Raw genomic sequence first — 20856 nt, 5'->3', positions numbered from 1 at the left:
ATGAAAAAGATATAAACGTAAAAATTGCAACAAAATATTTAAAAATAACAGGTGTAATTAACTCTATATTTAAACCAAACCTAGTTTAAAAACAAACCAGAATAAAAGTATACAATACATTAGCTCTACCAGTCTTATTGTATGGAGGTGAAATCTGGACAATAAAACAAAAAGACAAAGATTAAAGCAGAAATGAAGTTTATGAAGTAAACTGCAAGGAATACTCTATTTGATCAAAACAGAAACGAAGAAATTATGAAAGAATTAAACCAAGAACCAGTAATAGAAAAAATTAAAAAATATAAACATAAATGGAGGGAACACGTTCAAAGAATGAAAATAGAAAGATTACCAAAACAGACCTTAAAGTACTTAAGTGTTCTTAAGGGTCAAAGCTGTATAACTGAGAGGAGATCTCCACATAGCCTTTAAAGAAATGCAGAGAACCGACCAGGGCTTCTAACCTAATGTCCAATCCTCACCTTCTCGTAGTGCACCCTGATGGGTATCTACCTGGATACTGAAAGAACGAGGATGGACTGGCAATTTGGGATTTTGCCGACCAAATTGTATTCTTATTGGCTTAAACCAATATACAAAATGATGGTACAACATGACAAAATTTCATGCTGGCTGGGGCATCACAAGGTTAAACATCAGAATTAAACAATCAAAAATATCAGAATTCATCATCAGCATCAAATTCCTGCCATGTACCCTCAAGGGGTGTACAGGATGTGATAGTACTACATGAAAAAATTACATCATTACTAACTTCCTATCTACAATTTTCCTCCAAATCAGTCTGTTACTTGTCAAGACTCCAACATTATCAGATCTTATATTTCTATCGTCTAAGGCACTTCAGAATCAGAATTGGAGATGTTAATGTCAGCTCTTTGCTTTATGCAGAAGATATTATACTTCTAAATAAATCGCTACAAGTTTGTAAGATTCCCTGACTAAACTGAATAACTGCTGTAATAGATATGGTATGAAGGTCAGCATTAAAAAGACAAAGACAATGAAAATAGGTAGAATTGTTGATAATGTCAACTGTGTTGTGAATGGAGAACCTGTGGAACAAGAAAAACATTTCAGCTACTTAGACATGATTTTTACTGAAGATGGTAAACTAAATATGGAAATATACAACAGAATCAACAAAGTTGGTATGGTAGGAAATCAATTGAATAAATTCATAGAATAAGAAAGAAATTAGTTGGAACACTAAATTAGCTGTATACAAGACAGTGTTCAAACCAGTTTTAACTTATGGATCTGAGAGCTGGGTCAGAAGAAAAACACTTAATCAAAGACTAGAGACTGCAGATATAAAAGTCCTGAGAAAGATTAGGGGCATGAACAGATGGCATTAATGGCAATATCATATTAAAAATGAGGATATTAGGAAAGAACTTGACATTGTCAGGATCCAGGAATATGTTAGGCATAGCTAATCTCAAGTGGTATGGTGACTTAAACAGAATGGGCGAGGAAAGATTAGAAAAACAAGTGTTCTCTGCCAGGTTGGCAGGAAAACGACCCAGAGGAAGACCAAGATATAGCTGGATTGATACGGTACAAAGTGCCTTAGACGATAGAAATATAAGATCTGATAATGTTGGAGTCTTGACAAGTAACAGACTGATTTGGAAGAAAATTGTAGATAGGAAGTTAGTAATGATGTAAATTTTTCATGTAGTACTATCATATCCTGTACACCCCTTGAAGGTACATGTCAGAAATTTGATGATGCCTTAATGTACAAGCCATTAGGAAAAGATAACCAAGATGTCCTCTTAAAAGATTCAACGATGAGTTCTAATGCCTAAACAGGCCAAGCTAGGTCGAAATCCTTGATATGCATGATGATGACTAAGGAAAGTGATCTGGAGCTTACTCCACCTTTACTATGAGTTGTCCATAAGGTTGTTTATGTTTGTATCCGTTGAAACGTTTAGTTTCTATATATTCGGCATGTAACTCTTGTAGTTTCTATATTCGGCTATGAAATAATGATGGATTCAATATCCACCTAATTTGTACCATCATGTATTATATTTGCAGTGTTTTTTCTTTATGTTTGATTGCTTGTTTGCCGAGGTCTGGAGAGTCAATTTGCTTGTTATCGTAGAATTTGTGCCGATAAGAAAAAAACTAAAACTGTTCAAATGACTTTTGACAACTTCTTTCGATAAAAAAAAAACAATTTGCAGTAAATAATGTAGATACAAGTATTTATTAAACATTTACTTAGCATTCATTTTTTGTCTTTCCTAAAAGAGTACCATATAAAACGAATTATTAATACAGTAATCAATCATGGACAAATTATAATTTTTACCATCGATTATTAGATTTGATTAACACAATTTTGATATACGCAGTAACATCGAGGAATTAATTAACCATGTTAATCGAGGGATACCTGTACTAAGATTAATAATATCCACTAAAATAAAAGACTTATCTGTAGAACATGTTCAACACACAGCCACGTACATTTTAAATGTTTCAAAAAAAGTACATTTCCTACATTACAAATAACCCAATACTTCCAATTTTGCAATGTGTTATTTAAATTTTGCTTCATGGAAATGACAGCGGCAAAACTGCTGCATGTCTTTTTTTCTTTCCTACAAAAACTGAGTGTTTTGAGAAAACATGCCCATCTTTGTGTGAAACATGATAAATCAAGCATCACCAATTTATTATATTAAATATTCCTTACAAGCATAGTGAGCATAATCGAGTGAACAGGATAAACATCAAGGAGGCATCTGATAGTACAGCACTTTATCCTGTCTGTGTTAAATATTCAATGACCGAATGCCGATGAGAATTTAATGAGAATTTTAAATTCAAAACTTTAATAGATCACACGACTAGTTTCGACGGAAAGTCAACTTCGTCAGGTACGGCATAAAAATATATAAAACAGAAAGACCATAAAAGCATTGCATTTCTAATACAATGAAACATGACAATTAACTGCAATTAAAGTTTAAATGAGAGACTGAGTTCTAGATGAAGTGACTATGCCCTATATATATATATATATATATATATAGGGCATAGTCTTTCACAGTATTTCAGAGTTGAATTTAGGATTTTGGTCAATAAATGAATAATTAAATTTTATTAAATCCTATAAATATGAATGACAATTCATATTTATGAATTGTATGTATGATATGTGTTTCTGCAATGTTATAACATTCAAGGGACTTACTGATCTAGTCACCATGCTTCTGTGTTTAGGACCCATTACATGCCACCCTTCTTCATCTCCACTATCTTCTAAGTGTCCGTTAGCTGCAACCTCGCCATTACCTGTTAGGAAACTAACACACTATATGCCTTTTCAAAATTAAATACTACAAAACATCTTTACATTTTTCAAAGAAATATCAACATTTCAAAGAAAAATAAATCAGCATCAAGAAAACAAAAGTAAGTGAAATTCTTTCGGGTGGGGGATCTTTATTTTTAAATAAAACCCCAGTCCAATTTTATATTTATTTAAAAACTTAACTTTATGTAAATAAAGTTAAATTTTTTAATACAAACCACTGATTTATCAGTCCATAACTCAGAACACATCAAAGTGAGGGATATGATGATGGAGATGGCAGTTTAAAAAAGTCGTCGATATGATAGCATGGAATTACTATCGAAACATCTAATGTTATCAAACCAGTAAAATTAATTTGTTCCTCAGGTGGCTTGCCTGTCTTTTTGAGATTTAATAAAAAAGAAAAAAGTTTCCAGGAGGAAAATTCTGCCATCACAAGTGCATACCTCACATCTTCATTTGTGAGAGGTAAAGACATGATCACAAGAGTAGTAGTAATAGCAGTTCAGGTAAACTTAAAGTACATTTTTTTTCAAATGAGATGCAGGAAATCAAAGTTAATTGCCAAAATATATTATCCATATTAATAATGATAATCACCAGACACATAATCAGGTATCTCTATAACAATCAGAATTTATGCTTTGGAAAATGAATGATCTGATTTTAGGCAAATTATGAAGATTACACACACACACTATGCCCATAATCAGGATTACATAAACATTATATTTCAGTTCTAGTACTATTTGTATATCTATTTTATCACTAGAACAGAAACATTATCATCATCTCCAGTATCATTTTTATGGTTTTTATTGTAGATTTTCAGTTATGAATTATTTTCCTGTTATGCCTACTGCAGCACATGCAAATAACACACATTGCAGAATTGTCCAAAACTACCCAACACCCCCCCCCCCTTTACTGCCAACATTCTCAAATCTACACCAACCTAATCCATGAGATGTTCTGAGATATAAGCATTTTGTCTGCATAAAATGCTATTTATTATCCCTATGAATTATATTAGGAATGCAGATAACTAAAAAGTGATTACTACACTGCAAAAATCAAAAAATAATTGAAGGAAGAATCTGGTAATGTCAGATGCATCCATCTATTCATGAACTTTTGCCAATGTTTAACATACAAACTAAATGTTAAAAGTAACATGTAATTGCATGTACGCTAAAAATAAAGAGCACTTAAGTAGAAATGCTATATGTAAAAATTTACTGTCACAACTGTATGTTGAATGTCAACTAATTTGGTCAGAAGTCAACTGCCAGCCTGACCTCATTAATTTAGCATCCAAGTGTATTATACTCACACACATACACAGTGATTGTCAGCTCATCATTAATCGGGACCAAGTGCAGGGCTGGGAAGCAAATTTCATTAATAGTATTCAATGGGGGACTAGTTGGACATGATTTTTTATTTATTTATTTTATTTTATTTTTTTTTTTAATGTGGTGCCCACCCATGAAAGGTTATTAGTAAACGTATAATACATTTAACTTTTTTCCTTTTTTTTTTTCTTTTCTTTATCAATTATATATATCTGTAATTTTTTATTCACTTTTCCAGTTTGGAAATCCTGCTCTAAAGACAAAACATGGAATTTTTTCACCATGTTCCAACATAAAAATGTTGAAACATGGTGATAAATACAAAGACTCACATGGAGAGAAAATTCAACAAATAAAACTCTCCTTGATTATGTCATTGTTGATAGCAACGTTTTCCCACTGGTTCAGGACACAAGAGTATACAGAGGATTTGAAACTTTCATGTAGCTTTGAGCAGGGTAAAACTGAATTTTATACTGAAAAGAAGAATGTGTAAGAAAGTTATAAAATGAATCAAAGTTGATCAGCTTTTGGAGGTGAACTATAGGATCAAATACACGAACATTATTCATGAAGAAATGAAAAGGTTTGAAATCAAGAACAAAACCTAGGAGTGGTAAAACCTAAAGAAAACAGACTTCAGGCAGAGAAGAATGTGTTGAAGTTTCCTGCAAAAGGCACATTACAAGAAATTACAGGTGGTCAAGGAAAAGAAGAAAGCATATCAAAAGTTCCTGACAAGTAAGCCAGTTTGTACTCTTAGAGAATATAGAGAAAAATGTGAGAAAGCAAAGCATTGTATAAAACAAGCTTAAAAAAAAAGTCATGAAATACTTTGGGTAAGAGCATAGAAAATAAACATAAGAAAGGCAGCAAAATTCTGGAGGTTATTATGAATGCTTAGAAATGGAGAGGGGTGCTTAAGAGTCAAAGCTGTATAACTGAGAGGAGACCACATAGCCATAAAAGGAATGCGAAGAACTGACCAGGGCTTCTGACCTAATGTCCAATCCTTACCTTTTCGTGGTGCATCCTATTGGGTATCTACCTGGATAATGAACGAACGAGGATGGGCTGGCAATTTGGGATTTAGTCGACCAAATTGTATTCCTATTGGTTAAACTAAAATACAAAACGATGGTACAACATGACAAAATTTAATGCCAGCTGGGGCCTCGCCCGGTTAAACAAGGCCTCCATTGTTTTCGCCAGGGAACCAGGGCAAACAGCAAAAAGTCAGCTACTGGAACAAATCTGAAAACACACCCCAACTCAACATCACAAGAGTTAAAGATCAGTACCATCAACATAAGAAGATTGAATGGCAAAAGAAATGGAGCTAGCAGAGAAATTAGATAACTACCAGATTGACATAATAGGAGTGACTGAAACAAAAAAGACAAAAACTGGTGAGATCTTTATGAGCAATAAATACAAAATGTTATATTCAGGAAATGACAATCAAAGAAAAGGAGTAGCCATAGTATTCAATACAAAATACGAGTCTCATCTTCTTCAATGGCAGGCAGTGTCAAGTAGAGTGATTTGGGGAAATATCAGAATGGGAAACTGGACAATGAGACTTATTTGTGCCTATGTTCCCACAGAAGGCTCTACTAAGATAGAAGTGGAAGAATTTTTTGAGACTTTAGAAAATGCAACTGACACAATGAAGAAGGAAAAGTTGGTCCTTGTTGTGGACCTAAATAGCAGAGTAGGAAGTGATTGTCAGACATACAAAACTGTTTCGGGAAAATTTGGAGAAAAGAGCAAAGCAAATAATAATGGCAAATACCTGTTGGATTTCTACTCAGGACATGGACTGGTTATTACTAACAACATGTTCCAACATAAAAATGTGCACAAATTCACATGGAGAGAAGAGGCAAGGAATAAGAAAAGTCTTGACTATGTTATTGTTGATAGTGATGTTTTCTCCCTAGTGCAGGACACCAGAGTGTACAGAGGATTTGAAATTGGAAGTGATCACTATTTAGTCTTGAGCATGATAAAATTGAATTTCATATTGAAAAGAATGACATGTAAGAAAGCTTTAAAGCGAATAAAAGTTGAGCAGCTCTCAGATGTGTACTGTAGACTAACATACACAAAGATTATTGAAGAAAAGAAAAAATGAAAGAGTTTGAGAACAGGAACCAAACCTTGGAGATTCAGTGGCAAGCCTTGAAGAACACCCTGAATGACACAGCTATAGAGGCATGTGGTGAAGTTGTCTGCAAGGATAGAAAAATTAGAACTCCATGGTGGACACAGGAAGTTAATGAGACAGTGAAGGAAAAGAAGAAAGCATATCAAAAGTTCCTGACAAATAAGTCAGCTTGTGCTCTTAGAGAATACAGACACAAATGTAAGAAAGCTAAACAGTGTGTAAAACTAGCTAAACAAAAGTCATGGGAGGACTTTGGCAAGAACATAGCATAGAAATATCAAGAAGGTGGCAAAACATTCTGGAGGTAATTGAAAAAGCTTAGGAATGGAGGAAAGAGTGCTGTAAAAGGAATTAGAGATGATAAAGGTGACATGAAAATGGCAGAAAAAGATATCCTTGAAGTATGGAGTAATTACTTCGAAAAATTACTAAATGAAACAGGCAATGATAGCACAGTGGTAAAAAACACTCAACAGGCATGCAGTCAGGAATACATATATCCATACTTGAAGTAGAAAAAGTCATCAAAGGCTTGAAATGTGGAAAGGCAGCAGGTGTAGATGATATTTGTCCAGAAATGCTGAAGTATGGTAGTACGAAGAAAAGAAAAAATGAAAGAGTTTGAGAACAGGAAAAAAACCTTGGAGATTCAGTTGCAAGCATTGAAGAAAACCCTGAATGACTCAGCTAGAGAAGCATGTGGTAAAGTTGTCTGCAAGGATAGAAAAATTAGAACTCCATGGTGGACACAGGAAGTTAAAGAGACAGTGAAGGAAAAGAAGAAAGCATATCAAAAGTTCCTGGCAAATAAGTCAGCTTGTGCTCTTAGAGAATTACAGAGACAAATGCAAGAAAGCTAAACAGTGAGTAAAACTAGCTAAACAAAAGTCATGGGAGGACTTTGGCAAGAACATAGAAAATAAATATCAAGAAGGTGGCAAAATATTCTGGAGGTTGTTGAAGAAGCTTAGGCTTGTAAAAGGAATTAGAGATGATAAAGGTGACATGAAAACGGGAGAAAAAGATATCCTTGAAGTATGGAGTAATTACTTTGAAAAACTGCTAAATGAAATAAGCAGTGATGACAGCACAGTGGTAAAAAACACTCAACAGGCATGCAGTCAGGAATACATATCCATACTTGAAGTAGAAAAATCCATCAAAGGCTTGAAATGTGGAAAGGTAGCAGGAGTAGATGATATTCGACCAGAAATGCTGAAGTATGGTGGTATAAAAGTCTTATAGTGGCTGCACTACATAGGTCAGAAAACCTGGACAGAGGGACGAATTCCCAATGATTGGAGTAGAGCTCTAATAGTACCCATATATAAAAAGGGAAATAAAACTGAATGTGTGAATTACAGAGGTATTTCCCTACTGAGAGTTCCTGGCAAGATCTATGCAAGTATATGTGAGAAACGGTTGAGAAGAATAGTGGAAGAAAAGCTTGGTGAAGAACAAGCTGGATTCAAGTCAAATAGAGACTGTCAGGATCAGATCTTCACTTTATGACAAATAGTTTAGAAAACATGGGAATATAACAAAGATCTGTATTTAAGTTTTGTCGATCTGGAAAAGGCATATGACAATGTGCCAACAGAGAAGCTATTGAATACGCTACAGTTATATGGTGTCGATGGGGCATTATATTAAGCAATACTTAGTCTTTATTTGAGTTGTAAGTCAGCGGTTAGAATTGAAGGAAGTACACAGGAAGATGGTTTAATGTCAAATCTGGTGTGAGTCAAGGATGTACATTATCCCCCTCTGTTATTCATTATCTATATGGATCGCACTATGAAGGAAAGTGGTATTAAACATATCAAAATTGGAGATGTTAATGTCAGCTGTTTGCTTTATGCAGACGATGTTATACTTCTAAATAAATCTGCTACAAGTCTGCAAGATTCTCTGACTAAATTGAATAACTGTTGTAATATATATAGTATGAAGGTCCGCAATAAAAAGACAAAGACAACGAAAATAGGCAGAATCATTGAAAATGTCAACTGTGTTGTGAATGGAGAACTTGTGGAACAAGTAAAACATTTCAGCTACTTAGGCACGATTTTTAGGGAAGATGGTAAATCAAATATGGAAATAGACAACAGAATCAACAAAGTGGTATGGTAGGAAGTCAATTGAATAAATCCATATGGAATAAGAGAGAAATTAGTCGGAACACTAAATTAACTGTATACAAGACAGTGTTCAAACCAGTTTTAACTTATGGATCTGAGAGCTGGGTCAGAAGTAAAACACTTGACCAAAGACTAGAGACCGCAGACATGAGAGTCCTGAGAAAGATTATAGGCGTGAACAGATGGCATCAATGGCAATATCATATTAAAAACAAGGATATTAGGAAAGAACTTGACATTGTTGGCATCCAGGAATGCGTTAGCAGAGCTAATCTCATGGTGACATAAACAGAATGGGCAAGGAAAGATTAGCAAAACAAGTGTTCTCTGCCAAGTTGGCAGGAAAACGACCCAGAGGAAGACCAAGATATAGGTGGATTGATACAGTACAAAGTGCCTTAGACAATAGAAATGTAAGATCTCGTAATGTTTGAGTCTTGACAAGTAACAGAGTGATTTGGAGGAAAATTGTAGATAGGAAGTTAGTAATGATATAAATTTTTCATGTAGTACTATCATATCCTGTACACCTCTTGAGGGTATCATGGCTGGAATTTGATGATGATGATGATGATAGAAATGGAGAAAAGCCTAATGTAAAAGGAATCAGAGATGAAAGAAGTGATATAAAAACTGAAAATAAAGATATTCTAAATGTCTGGAGTAGTTACTTGGAAAGGCTGCTAAATGAAACAAGTAATGACAGCATGGGTAAAAAGCTCCCTACAGGAATGGATATATATAAATTCTTGAGATTAAACAAAAGCCCCCAAAACCCTGAAATGTGGAAATTTAGCTGGAACAGATGATATTCAATCAAAAATACTCAAATATGGAGGTATAAATGTTTTGCAGTGGCTACACTGCATAATTCAGAAGGCTTGATCAGGGGGTGGAATTCAAGATGATTGGAACAGCGCTCTCATAGCACCAATCTACAAAAATGGAAATAAAATTAAATGTGAGAATTATAGAGGAATTTCTCTAGTGAGTGTTATTCATAAAATTTATGCAAATATACTAGAGAAATGGCTAAGAAAAATTGTGGAAGGAAAGTTTGGAGTAGAACAAGCTGGATTCAGATGAAATAGAGATTGCCAGGATCAGGTTATCACTTTAAGACAAACAGCTGAAAAATCATATGAATGTAGCCAGAATTTGTATTTAAAATTTGTAAACATTGAAAAGGTATACGATACAGTACCAAGAGAAATGCTATTCAAAAGTCTATAGTTATATGATTAAATGGAAAATTATATCAAGCGATATTTATTCTATATTTGAGTCGTAGGCTAGCAGTTCGAACTGATGAAGAAAAGGGAAGAAGGTTTGATGTTGAATCAGGTGGACAGTGGAGATAATGTGCATTTTCAAAGGAAAATTAAAAAACACGTTTCTTTTTCAGAATAAGAACAGTTGAAAGGGCGCACATTATTTCCACTGTTATTCATCAGCTATATGAATCACACTATGAAGGAAAGTGGTATTAAAAATGATATCAAAACTGGAGATGTCAATCTCTTTACTTCATGTTAATGATGTTATACTCCTTAATAAACCCAGCATAAGTTTGCAGGATTCCCTTACTAAAATGAATAATTATTGTAATAAATTTGGTATGAAATTCAGCAGTAAAAAAGACAAAGACAGTGAAAATACATAGAAACATTTAAAACATCGACTGCATCCTGAATGGATAACCTATAGAATAAGTAAAACATTTCAGCTATTTTGGTCCAATTTTTTAGTAAGGATGGGAAATTAAATATGGAAATAGACAACAAAATTAGTAAAAACTGGTATGGTGTGAAGTCAACTCAATAAATTTATATGGAAGAAGAGAGAAATTAGTCAAAACACTAAACTGACTGTATAAACCAATTTTAACTTAGGGGTCAGAGTTAGAAATAAACACCTGATCAGAGACTGGAGACCATAGATATGAGAGTTCTGAGAAAGATTATGGAAATAAACAGCTGGCATCAATGGCAATATAAGAAAAACAAGGCTATTAAGACAAAATTTGATGTTGTTTGCATTCAAGAATATGTTAGCACAGCTAATCTCGGGTGGTATGGCCACTTAAACAGAATGGGAAAGTGAAAGGAGGTTAGAAAAGGAAGCTGTTTTTTTTTCTCAGAATATCAGGAAAAGACCTTCGGAAGAAGTTCTTTTCCTGATATTCTGAAGACAACATGGACAGAGAACAGTTGGAGGAAACTTGATATAAAATTGACACGAATTCGGGATTTTTTTTTTTGCTTAATAGTCATTGGTTCATCTTTCATTTCTGTCATATCAGGCTGCACTGGCATTAATCATTTTTTTTTTTTTTTAATGCAAACTATTGACAGCTTTTATAATCAAAGGCCCTAGAATAATCACATTTTCCACAATCACCAAATTTTTTGCATGACCCTTAAAGGGCTCACAACTTGTAGTTTGGGAAACCACAGCAGTAATATGATATAAGCTCAACAATTCATGAAGTAAGATCATTAAAAGAAAAATTAGGATGCTTTTAAGCAATGGATATGAATGAAATGTAGCAGTTAAAATGTAAAATGATTAATGCAATTTCCATTTAAAAAAAAGTCATATTCCATATAATTTATGACAGGTTGGTCTTTCCAATGAAGTGAAATCACAAAATTAAAAATTAAACTGATTCCATTAATTATTTACACCATTTTTATTCAGCAGATCAGCTGAATTTTAACTTTTGGAAGATTTTGTAATTATTCCCAATTTACTCAAATTGTCTCCCCCCCCCCCTTTTTTTTTGTCATCTCAATGCTAGGGTATTTTTTTGATTTCATATTCGCATTTTCGTGCAAACCATCTTTATTCAAGATGTCCCACACACTTTTCCAAATTCTTTACTCTATCCTGCAGTTCCATGCATGAATCCCCAAGTCTGATTTTTTTGTGTTTCATTTATACCTGCAGTGAAATAAATAGGTATGTCCAAAATTATCTTAACTGAAGCGGTTCTTCTATGATTAAAAAATTAAATAACTGTTGCCTCTAAAGTATATCCACCAATCAAGATCTTTTAGAAACATGAGTGATATGTCATTTGACAATAGCAAATAAGAGAATAAAAGATAAAAGAACAAATGCTTAAATAAGAAAAAATAATGTAACACATGAACACTTGAATGTAGTGGGCCCCCTAGGTAATTCTGACCACAATATAGTGCTCATCTCTTCCCCCAGGCAACAACGCTTACACAGTCTCTGCAACTTGTAGGCCTCATTCCCAGTTGGACTACTGCTTCTGGCCTTCCAACCTAAACATATGCACCAAACTTATAACCAAAGTAATCCTCACCAGCATGGAAACATACATTCCTCACAGTACTCTGATCTGCCATTCCCTGAATAAACCCTGGTTTTCCAAAAGATGTGCCAAGGCTGTTCAAAATCTCTATCCTCCTTTACAGCTTATACCGAAATCTGAAATAGATGCAGAAAAAAAAAAAAACCATGGTTCCAAAACATAGTTCGAAAGAGCAAAAAGCAGGAAATTAGTAGCCTGCCCAAAAGGCAGCGAAGCCTTTTGGTCTCTTGCCAAAGCAATTGGTTGCAACTTCTGCCCAACACTATTCCCACCCCTATCAAGATGGCTCTATTGCATCATAACCTACAGAAAAAGAAAAATTTCCCAGCCTCACTTTGCTCTTCCAATGCATGTATAATTGACATGTTTTCCACATGACCAACATACAATGCACACTACATTATCCTTTTACCAGAAAGAGATCTGAAAAATACTGTCCAAATTAGTCTCCTGGCCATGATGGCATTCCTGCAATTGTCCTGAAAGTTTGTGCACCAGAACAGACTCTCTATATGTCACCTTATATACTCTCTTACTCCACTGGCATCTATCCCACAACCTGGAAACTGGCCTATATTCAACCCATTTCCCAAGAAGGGCAACAAGTCACTGCCATCCAACTACTGCCCACCTCAGTAATGGAAAAAATCATCAATTCCCAACTCCTACACTACCATGAAAGTACCCACTTAATAAACAACCTCCAGTATGGATTCCATTGCTGCTGATCAACAGGAGATCTGCTCACATATGTCACCCATCTCTGGACAAATGCCATGGAGAAGTTTGGCAAATCTCCAGTGGTCGCATGTGATATCTCCTAGGCATTTGACCGGGTCTAGCACAAGGGCTTACTAAGCAAGCCACCATTGTTTGGTCTGTCTCACGACTTCTGTAGTTGGATTGCCAGCTTTCTCTGTCTGGATGCACATATGTGTGGTTGTGGATGGTTCCTTATCCTCTCACCATTCAACCAATGTCAGGGTTCCACAATGTTCGGTCTGCTCAACCAACCCTCTTCCTGCTATATATCAATGAGCTACTTCAGTTGACCTCCAATACACAGTTTTGCAGATGACAGCACATTGCACTCCTCCCTTTCATTTGATAAACCTTTCTCTACACATCTTACTTCAAATCTACAGAACATGAACCACCACCGCCCTCAATTCTGATCTCCAAGCCATCCTCCAACAGGGTTCAGATAACCTCATCAATTTCAATGCTAATAAAACCCAGTTCTGTTTTATTTCTCATAAAAATAGAACCATTTCTTCTCAGTATTCTTTTTGACAAAACCCAAATTTCCAGACAATTTAAGATTTCTCTCCTTCGAATAACCCTGACATCAAGCCTATCCTGGCATAAGCACATCACAACCATTGCATCCTCAGCTTCTAAAAAACTAGGATTTCTGTTTCACTCAAGACATTACTTCATCCCCTGAACAGCTGTCATTATACAAATCACAAATCTGTCCAGCTATTGAATACTGCTCTCACCTATAGGGTGGGTCCCCAAAAAGCCCTCAAAATGCTTGACTCAATACACAGGAGAACAAGTAGACTTATTAATGACCCATCTCTTATTAACTTGTAAAAATAATCATAATTAAAATTCTGAATATTTTTACATATTGTTTATGTTAATATGTTTATTAGTTTTGTTTTCATAACACGCATTGTCGGCACTTGCGATGTGCCCGTTATGGAAATTGTTTTGTTAAAAGTGATATGTAAAGAAGTCAAAAATTTAATGTACTTACCGGATTTGAATAGTTCTGTTACTTTAAACAAATTTATTATGGTTTGTAATATTAAGTTTGTGTTATATGAGGACATTCTCTTGTCGCTAATGGAGACAAAGTGTCAGCCATTATACGGTACTTAGTTTCTCGCTTGCCACGGAGTGCGCATGCTCGCCGAGAAGTTTGATGAGTGATTGACAGCTGACAAGAAAGCGTTCGGTATCTGAGTAACGGCTGTAAACAAGATAGCGTTCGGAAGGAATTGAGAACACAGGCCGGCAGATATTTAGGTCGGAGGAACTTAAGTTTTTTTATGTGACAGTCGGAAGAAAATTAATAGTAGATTCCGAAAAAGGAATCGTGGAACTATTAAGTTTTAATGTGGAATAAGTATATGGATGAATAAAAGGAAAATATTGCTATATGCGTTTTAAATGGAATATTGGAGGAAACACTAATTGAAAGATTAATAGTAGATTCCGAAAAGGGAATCGTAGAACTGAAGTTTTTTTTTATTGGAAGAGTTAAGACTGTCAATAAGTATTTAGTGAATAAAAGAAGAATTTGCTATTTACGTTCTAAAGGAATGTTCGAGAAAACTCTGTTTAGGAAGTTTCGTCTGTATTAAGGACGCCGGATCTGACTGTTATTTCTACTGAAGAAAAGAGATAGAATTAAGCTCGGAAGAATTAATGTGTGCTACATAAGTGATGAGAAAGGATCCCGTAAAAATGAAGAATAGAGTCATATATCTTCGGAAAAGGGCCTTGACAGAGAAAGAAACTGGCTATGAACATTTTGTGATTGTGCAAACAAAGTGTTTAGTCTAGTCTTAAGTAAGTTTATTTTTAAAAGGCCTTGGATCCAATTAATTTGTAGTTAGTTATGTAAAGTTGTTTGAAGTGTGTGTATATATATATATATATTGTTTTTGTTTTATTAAATGTATTTATTTTGTATTTTGGTCTTGAGTCAGTGTTTATTGGGATTCTGAAAGAAAGAGTTAAGATCACTGCACCAATTGGAGTGAACCCGTGTGCATATAATAACATATAGGTGCACTCGGAATTAAAAAAATAATTGTTAGAAACAGAGATCATTCTCTATGGTAAGATAAATATTAACATAATATCAATGAATACTCTATCTATATAAAAATCCACCAATTATTAACAAACTCACTCCTCTCACATTTGTATAGAAGTTTATTTTCTGCAATATGTCTATTCTACAAATATTTCTATGGTTAATGCTCATCTGAAATATCAATAATTCCCCCCACTTAGTACTAAGTTCATTGGAACATGTGCAACTTCTGCTCAACATCCCTTCACAGTGCACCTTGAAACCCACAGAACAAGTTTCTTTTCATCCTCCTTCATCCCTGCAACTGAGGTACTGAGAAACAGTCTTCCCCCTGTTGTGTTTCCCAAGGAATACAATATACAGTCATTTAAATCAAATGTGAACAAGTGCCTCGTTTCCCAACCCGCTACCCATACACGGTACTAATGTATTATAGGTTGATCAACCAACCTCTCGTGTATGGGCTCAACATAATAATAATAATAATAATAAAATGAAATAAAACTTACATAAAGTGCTCAACATCTATTTGAGGAACTCTAATTTGTAATTAGAGTCTCCATAGCTCAGTTGGTATAGATGAAGCCCTTTGGTCAGGAAAACCTGGGTTTGATTCTTTAGTGAAGTGAGAAACCTTTATCTGGTCTCTTTCAATGAAAGGTGAGTTAGCCAGTCTCATAACGAGGTGGGGAGTTCACCTGGAAACTTGGGTCCCCCCCCCCCTAGAACAAGCAAACCAACCCCATGAACACACATGGATTACAGTCATCAATATCGTCCTTAGGGGATGCAGCAAGAAGTGATGAACAGGCTGCATTAAAAAAATTTGTCAGAAACCCCTCATTAAGGGACTGAATCCAATCCTAGAGGAATGGATGAATCAATCAATCTGTAATTAAATTCATGCTGAAGGAGAGAAAGAAATAAAGGATGTACCAATTGGTCACCAACATGCGAAATCATGTGCTGCATATGTAAATTTTCCAACTGTTGTACAAGCAAAATAGTTATCCCTTTAAGAACTAGAAATTACATAAAAGAAAAGCTAATTTTTCGACATATAATAATAAACACTCATCCCACGAAATGCACTGATTACCCTAATATCATAATGGATTCTCCTTCTTCTGACACAAAGTCGTGTCAAAGGGCTTCACATCTGTGGGCATACAGTACATGTATAAATGAAACACAAAAAACATCAGACTTGTGACTTCAACCTAGGGCCTATAGGCCAAAACAAGGGTAAAGACGGCACTCAGAATACCGAAAGCAAGTAATGCTGTTATCGTGAAAAAAAAAATAATTTGTCTAAAAATGCAAATAAGAAGCTCAAAAGGTACATAATTGAGCATTAATAAAATGGCAGAAAATAAATCAAGAGTTGGAAAATCTACAAATAAGCTGTGGTCCCCATAATAAATAGGATGCCAAGAAAATAACTAAAAAAATTCTTTCATCTAAAACAAAGGGTGACAAAATAACTTGCTCTCATCAAAATCAAAATTATGTAGCTTTGTTTTTCTCTCATGATTTCACTTGGAATGACTCATGTAAAAGATTTAATAAGTTAAAAACTTAAGCATACATTTCATAGTAACACCTATACTACTGGTGATAATACTACTAATAATATTTATTTTATTTGTTTCAACTTACATGGAGGACTATTCTGTACAGTTTTAACCAATGCAACAATCTCATCATGAAGCCCATTCAGGATGCAGCTCAAAAACTCTTCAGCATCTTCCTGCTGACCCTAATAAAAATGAAAGCAAGAATACAGTAATTATTTCTATTAACTAGGGAAAACATGAGATTTTTAGATATGATTTAGTTATAAAATACTAGCATCACATAATAACATATGCACTGGAAATAAGAGGGATTATGAGTGACTGAAAGAGTTTTCGAGTTTAGTTTGAACAAAAAAATTGAATTACAGGTAGTCCTCGACTTACGCCGGGTTCTGTTCCATGGTCTCTGTCAAAAGTCGATTCTGACATAAGTCAAGGACTTTTTTTTAATTCTTGATTTGTTTGATTTCTGTTATAATATTTTCATAAATTAGGTTTCTATTTAACTTAAAACGGTTGAAAATGTATAAACTTACATAAACATTTATAAATTATTTATTCATCATCATCATCATCAAATTCCTGCCATGTACCCTCAAGGGGTGTACAGGATATGACAGTACTACATGAAAAAATTACATCATTACTAACTTCCTAGCTACAATTTTCCTCCAAATCAGTCTGTTACTTGTCAAGACTCCAACATTATCAGATCTTATATTTCTATCATCTAAGGCACTCTGTACCGTATCAATCCACCTATATCTTGGTCTTCCTCTGGGTCGTTTTCCTGCCAACCTGGCAGAGAACACTTGTTTTGCTAATCTTTCCTCTCCCATTCTATTTAAGTGACCATACCATCTGAGATTAGCTCTGCTAATGCATTCCTGGATGCTGACAATGTCAAGTTCTTTCCTAATATCCTCATTTTTAATATGATATTGCCATTGATGCCATCTGTTCACGCCTCTAATCTTTCTCAGGACTCTCATATCTGCGGTCTCTAGTCTTTGGTCAAGTGTTTTACTTCTGACCCAGCTCTCAGATCCATAAGTTAAAATTGGTTTGAACACAGTCTTGTATACAGCTAATTTAGTGTTCCGACTAATTTCTCTCTTATTCAATATGAATTTATTCAATTGACTTCCCACGATACCAGCTTTGCTGATTCTGTTGTCTATTTCTATATTTAGTTTACCATCTTCAGTAAAAATTGTGCCTAAGTAGCTGAAATGTTTTACTTGTTCCACAGGTTCTCCATTCACAACACAGTTGACATTTTCAATGATTCTGCCTATTTTCATTGTCTTTGTCTTTTTATTGCTGATTTTCATACCATATCTATTACAACAGCTATTCAATTTAGTCAGAGAATCTTGCAGACTTGTAGCGGATTTATTTAGAAGTATAACATCATCCGCATAAAGCAAAGAGCTGACATTAACATCTCCAATTTTGATATCAGGTTTAATACCACATTCCTTCATAATGTGATCCATATAGATAATGAATAACAGAGGGGATAATGTACATCCTTGTCTCACACCAGATTTAACATTAAACCATCTTCCTGAACTTCCTTCAATTCTAACTGCTGACTCACAACTCAAATAAAGACTAAGTATTGCTTGATATAATGCCCCATTGACACCATATAACTGCAGCGTATTGAATAGCTTCTCTCTTGGCACCTTGTCATATGCCTTTTCCAAATCGACAAAACTTAAATACAGATCTTTGTTATATTCCCATGCTTTCTCGACTATTTGTCGTAAAGTGAAGATCTGATCTTGACAGCCTCTATTTGGCCTGAATCCAGCTTGTTCTTCACCAAGCTTTTCTTCCACAATTCTTCTCAACCGTTTCTCAAGTATACTTGCATAGATCTTGCCAGGAACACTCAGTAGGGAAATACCTCTGTAATTCTCACATTCAGTCCTATTTCCCTTTTTATATATGGATACTATGAGAGCTTTACTCCAATCATCGGGAATTCGTCCCTCTGTCCAGGCTTTCTGAACTATGAAATGCAGCCACTGTAAGACTCTTATACCACCATACTTCAGCATTTCTGGTCGAATATCATCTACTCCTGCTGCCTTTCCACATTTCAAGCCTTTGATGGCTTTTTCTACTTCAAGTATGGATATGTATTCCTGACTGCATGCCTGGTCAGTGTTTTTTACCACTGTGCTGTCATCACTGCTCGTTTCATTTAGCAGTTTTTCAAAGTAATTACTCCATACTTCAAGGATATCTTTTTCTCCTGTTTTCATTTCACCTTTATCATCTCTAATTCCTTTTACAGCACACTTTCCTCCATTCCTAAGCTTCTTCAACAACCTCCAGAATATTTTGCCACCTTCTTGATATTTATTTTCTATATTCTTGCCAAAGTCCTCCCATGACTTTTGTTTAGCCAGTTTTACACACTGTTTAGCTTTCTTACATTTGTCTCTGTATTCTGTAAGAGTAAAAGCTGACTTATTTGCCAGGAACTTTTGATATGCTTTCTTCTTTTCCTTCACTGCCTCTTTAACTTCCTGTGTCCACCAGGGAGTTCTGATTTTTTTATCCTTGCAGACAACCTCACCACATGCCTCGCTGGCAGAATCAATCAATGTTTCCTTCAGAGTTTGCCACTGAATCTCCAAGGTTTGATTCCTGTTCTCAAACTCTTTCATTTTCTTTTCAATAATATTTCTGTATTTTAGTCTACAGTTCACATCTGAGAGCTGCTCAACTTTTATTCGCTTTAAAACTTTCTTACATGTTATTCTTTTCAATATGAAATTCAATTTTATCCTGCTCAAGACTAAATAGTGATCACTTCCAATTTCAAATCCTCTGTACACTCTGGTGTCCTGCACCAGGGAGAAAACATCACTATCAACAATAACATAGTCAATGAGACTTTTCTTATTCCTAGCCTCTTCTCTCCATGTGAATTTGTGCACATTTTTATGTTGGAACATGGTGTTAGTAATAACCAGTCCATGTCCTGAGCAGAAATCCAACAGATATTTGCCATTATTATTAGCTTTGCTCTCTTCTCCAAATTTTCCCAAAATATTTTTGTATGTCTCACAATCATTTCCTACTCTACTATTTAGATCCCCAACAAGGACCAACTTTTCCTTTTTCATTGTGTCAGTTGCTTTTTCTAAAGCCTCAAAAAATTCCTCTACTTCTACCTTAGTAGAACCTTCTGTGGGACCATAGGCACAAATAAGTCTCATTGTCCAGTTCCCCATTCTCATATTTGCCCACATTACTCTACTTGAGACTGACTGCCATTCAAGAAGATTAGCCTCGTATTTTGTGTTGAATACTATGGCTACTCCTTCTTTTCCTTGATTGTCATTGCCTGAATATAACATTTTGTATTTATTGCTCAGAAAGACCTCACCAGTTTTGGTCTTTTTTGTTTCAGTCACCCCTATTATGTCGATCTGGTACTTATCTAATTCCTCAGCTAGCTCCATTTCTTTGCCATTCAGGCTTCTTACGTTGATAGTACCGATCTTTAACTCTGGTGATGTTGAGTTGGGGTTTGTTTTCATATTTGTTCCAGTAGCTGACTTTTTGCTGTTCGCCCTGGTTCCCTGGCGAAAACAACGGGGGCCTTGTTTAACCGGGCGACGCCCCAGCCGGCATGAAATTTTGTCATGTTGTACCATCATTTTTTATTTTGATTTAACCAATAAGAATACAATTTGGTCGGCTAAATCCCAAATTGCTAAATCCTAAATTATTTATTAGTACATATAAATACATAAATACAAAATTAAGAAAAAATACATAAACACATATCAAAAACGGTGCACTTACTTTAATTTGAAATTCCTTTAAATATTAGTTAACATAAACATAAACAAAAAACTTATTAATGGTGTCTTTAATTACTGGACATGATAGGGTTATGACGAGATACAAAAATTGCAACGAGAGAAACGAACACTTCGACTGCTGATTAGCAACTTACGTGCCAAAGGCTGTGATAAGTTAGAAGTGGGTGAATCATATTGCGTATTGGTGATAGGCTTTGCTTGTCTAATGGCGACACTGCGATGCGTACA

The 20856-nt window shown here is 34.9% G+C and overlaps 1 protein-coding gene across 2 annotated transcripts in view; it reads right to left on the bottom strand.

Annotated features, from left to right (window-relative positions):
• The window catches only part of LOC150100951 (ubiquitin carboxyl-terminal hydrolase 10-like), a 229365-nt gene that overhangs the window by 98921 nt on the left and 109588 nt on the right, over positions 1 to 20856 (bottom strand). For both annotated transcript variants that reach the window (XM_090401329.1, XM_090401330.1), the window contains exons 8-9: positions 16860 to 16959; positions 3236 to 3336 (exon numbers count right to left, since the gene is read on the bottom strand). In XM_090401329.1, coding sequence (XP_090257455.1) covers positions 3236 to 3336; positions 16860 to 16959 — 201 coding nt within the window. The remainder of the gene's footprint in view (positions 1 to 3235; positions 3337 to 16859; positions 16960 to 20856) is intronic.

Source organism: Typopeltis vanoorti, chromosome 12, assembly GCF_054136105.1.
Source record: "Typopeltis vanoorti isolate ZY-2024b chromosome 12, IOZ_Tvanoo_1.0, whole genome shotgun sequence".
Lineage (NCBI taxonomy): Eukaryota > Metazoa > Arthropoda > Arachnida > Uropygi > Thelyphonidae > Typopeltis > Typopeltis vanoorti.
This window is presented reverse-complemented; position numbering and strand designations above follow the sequence as displayed.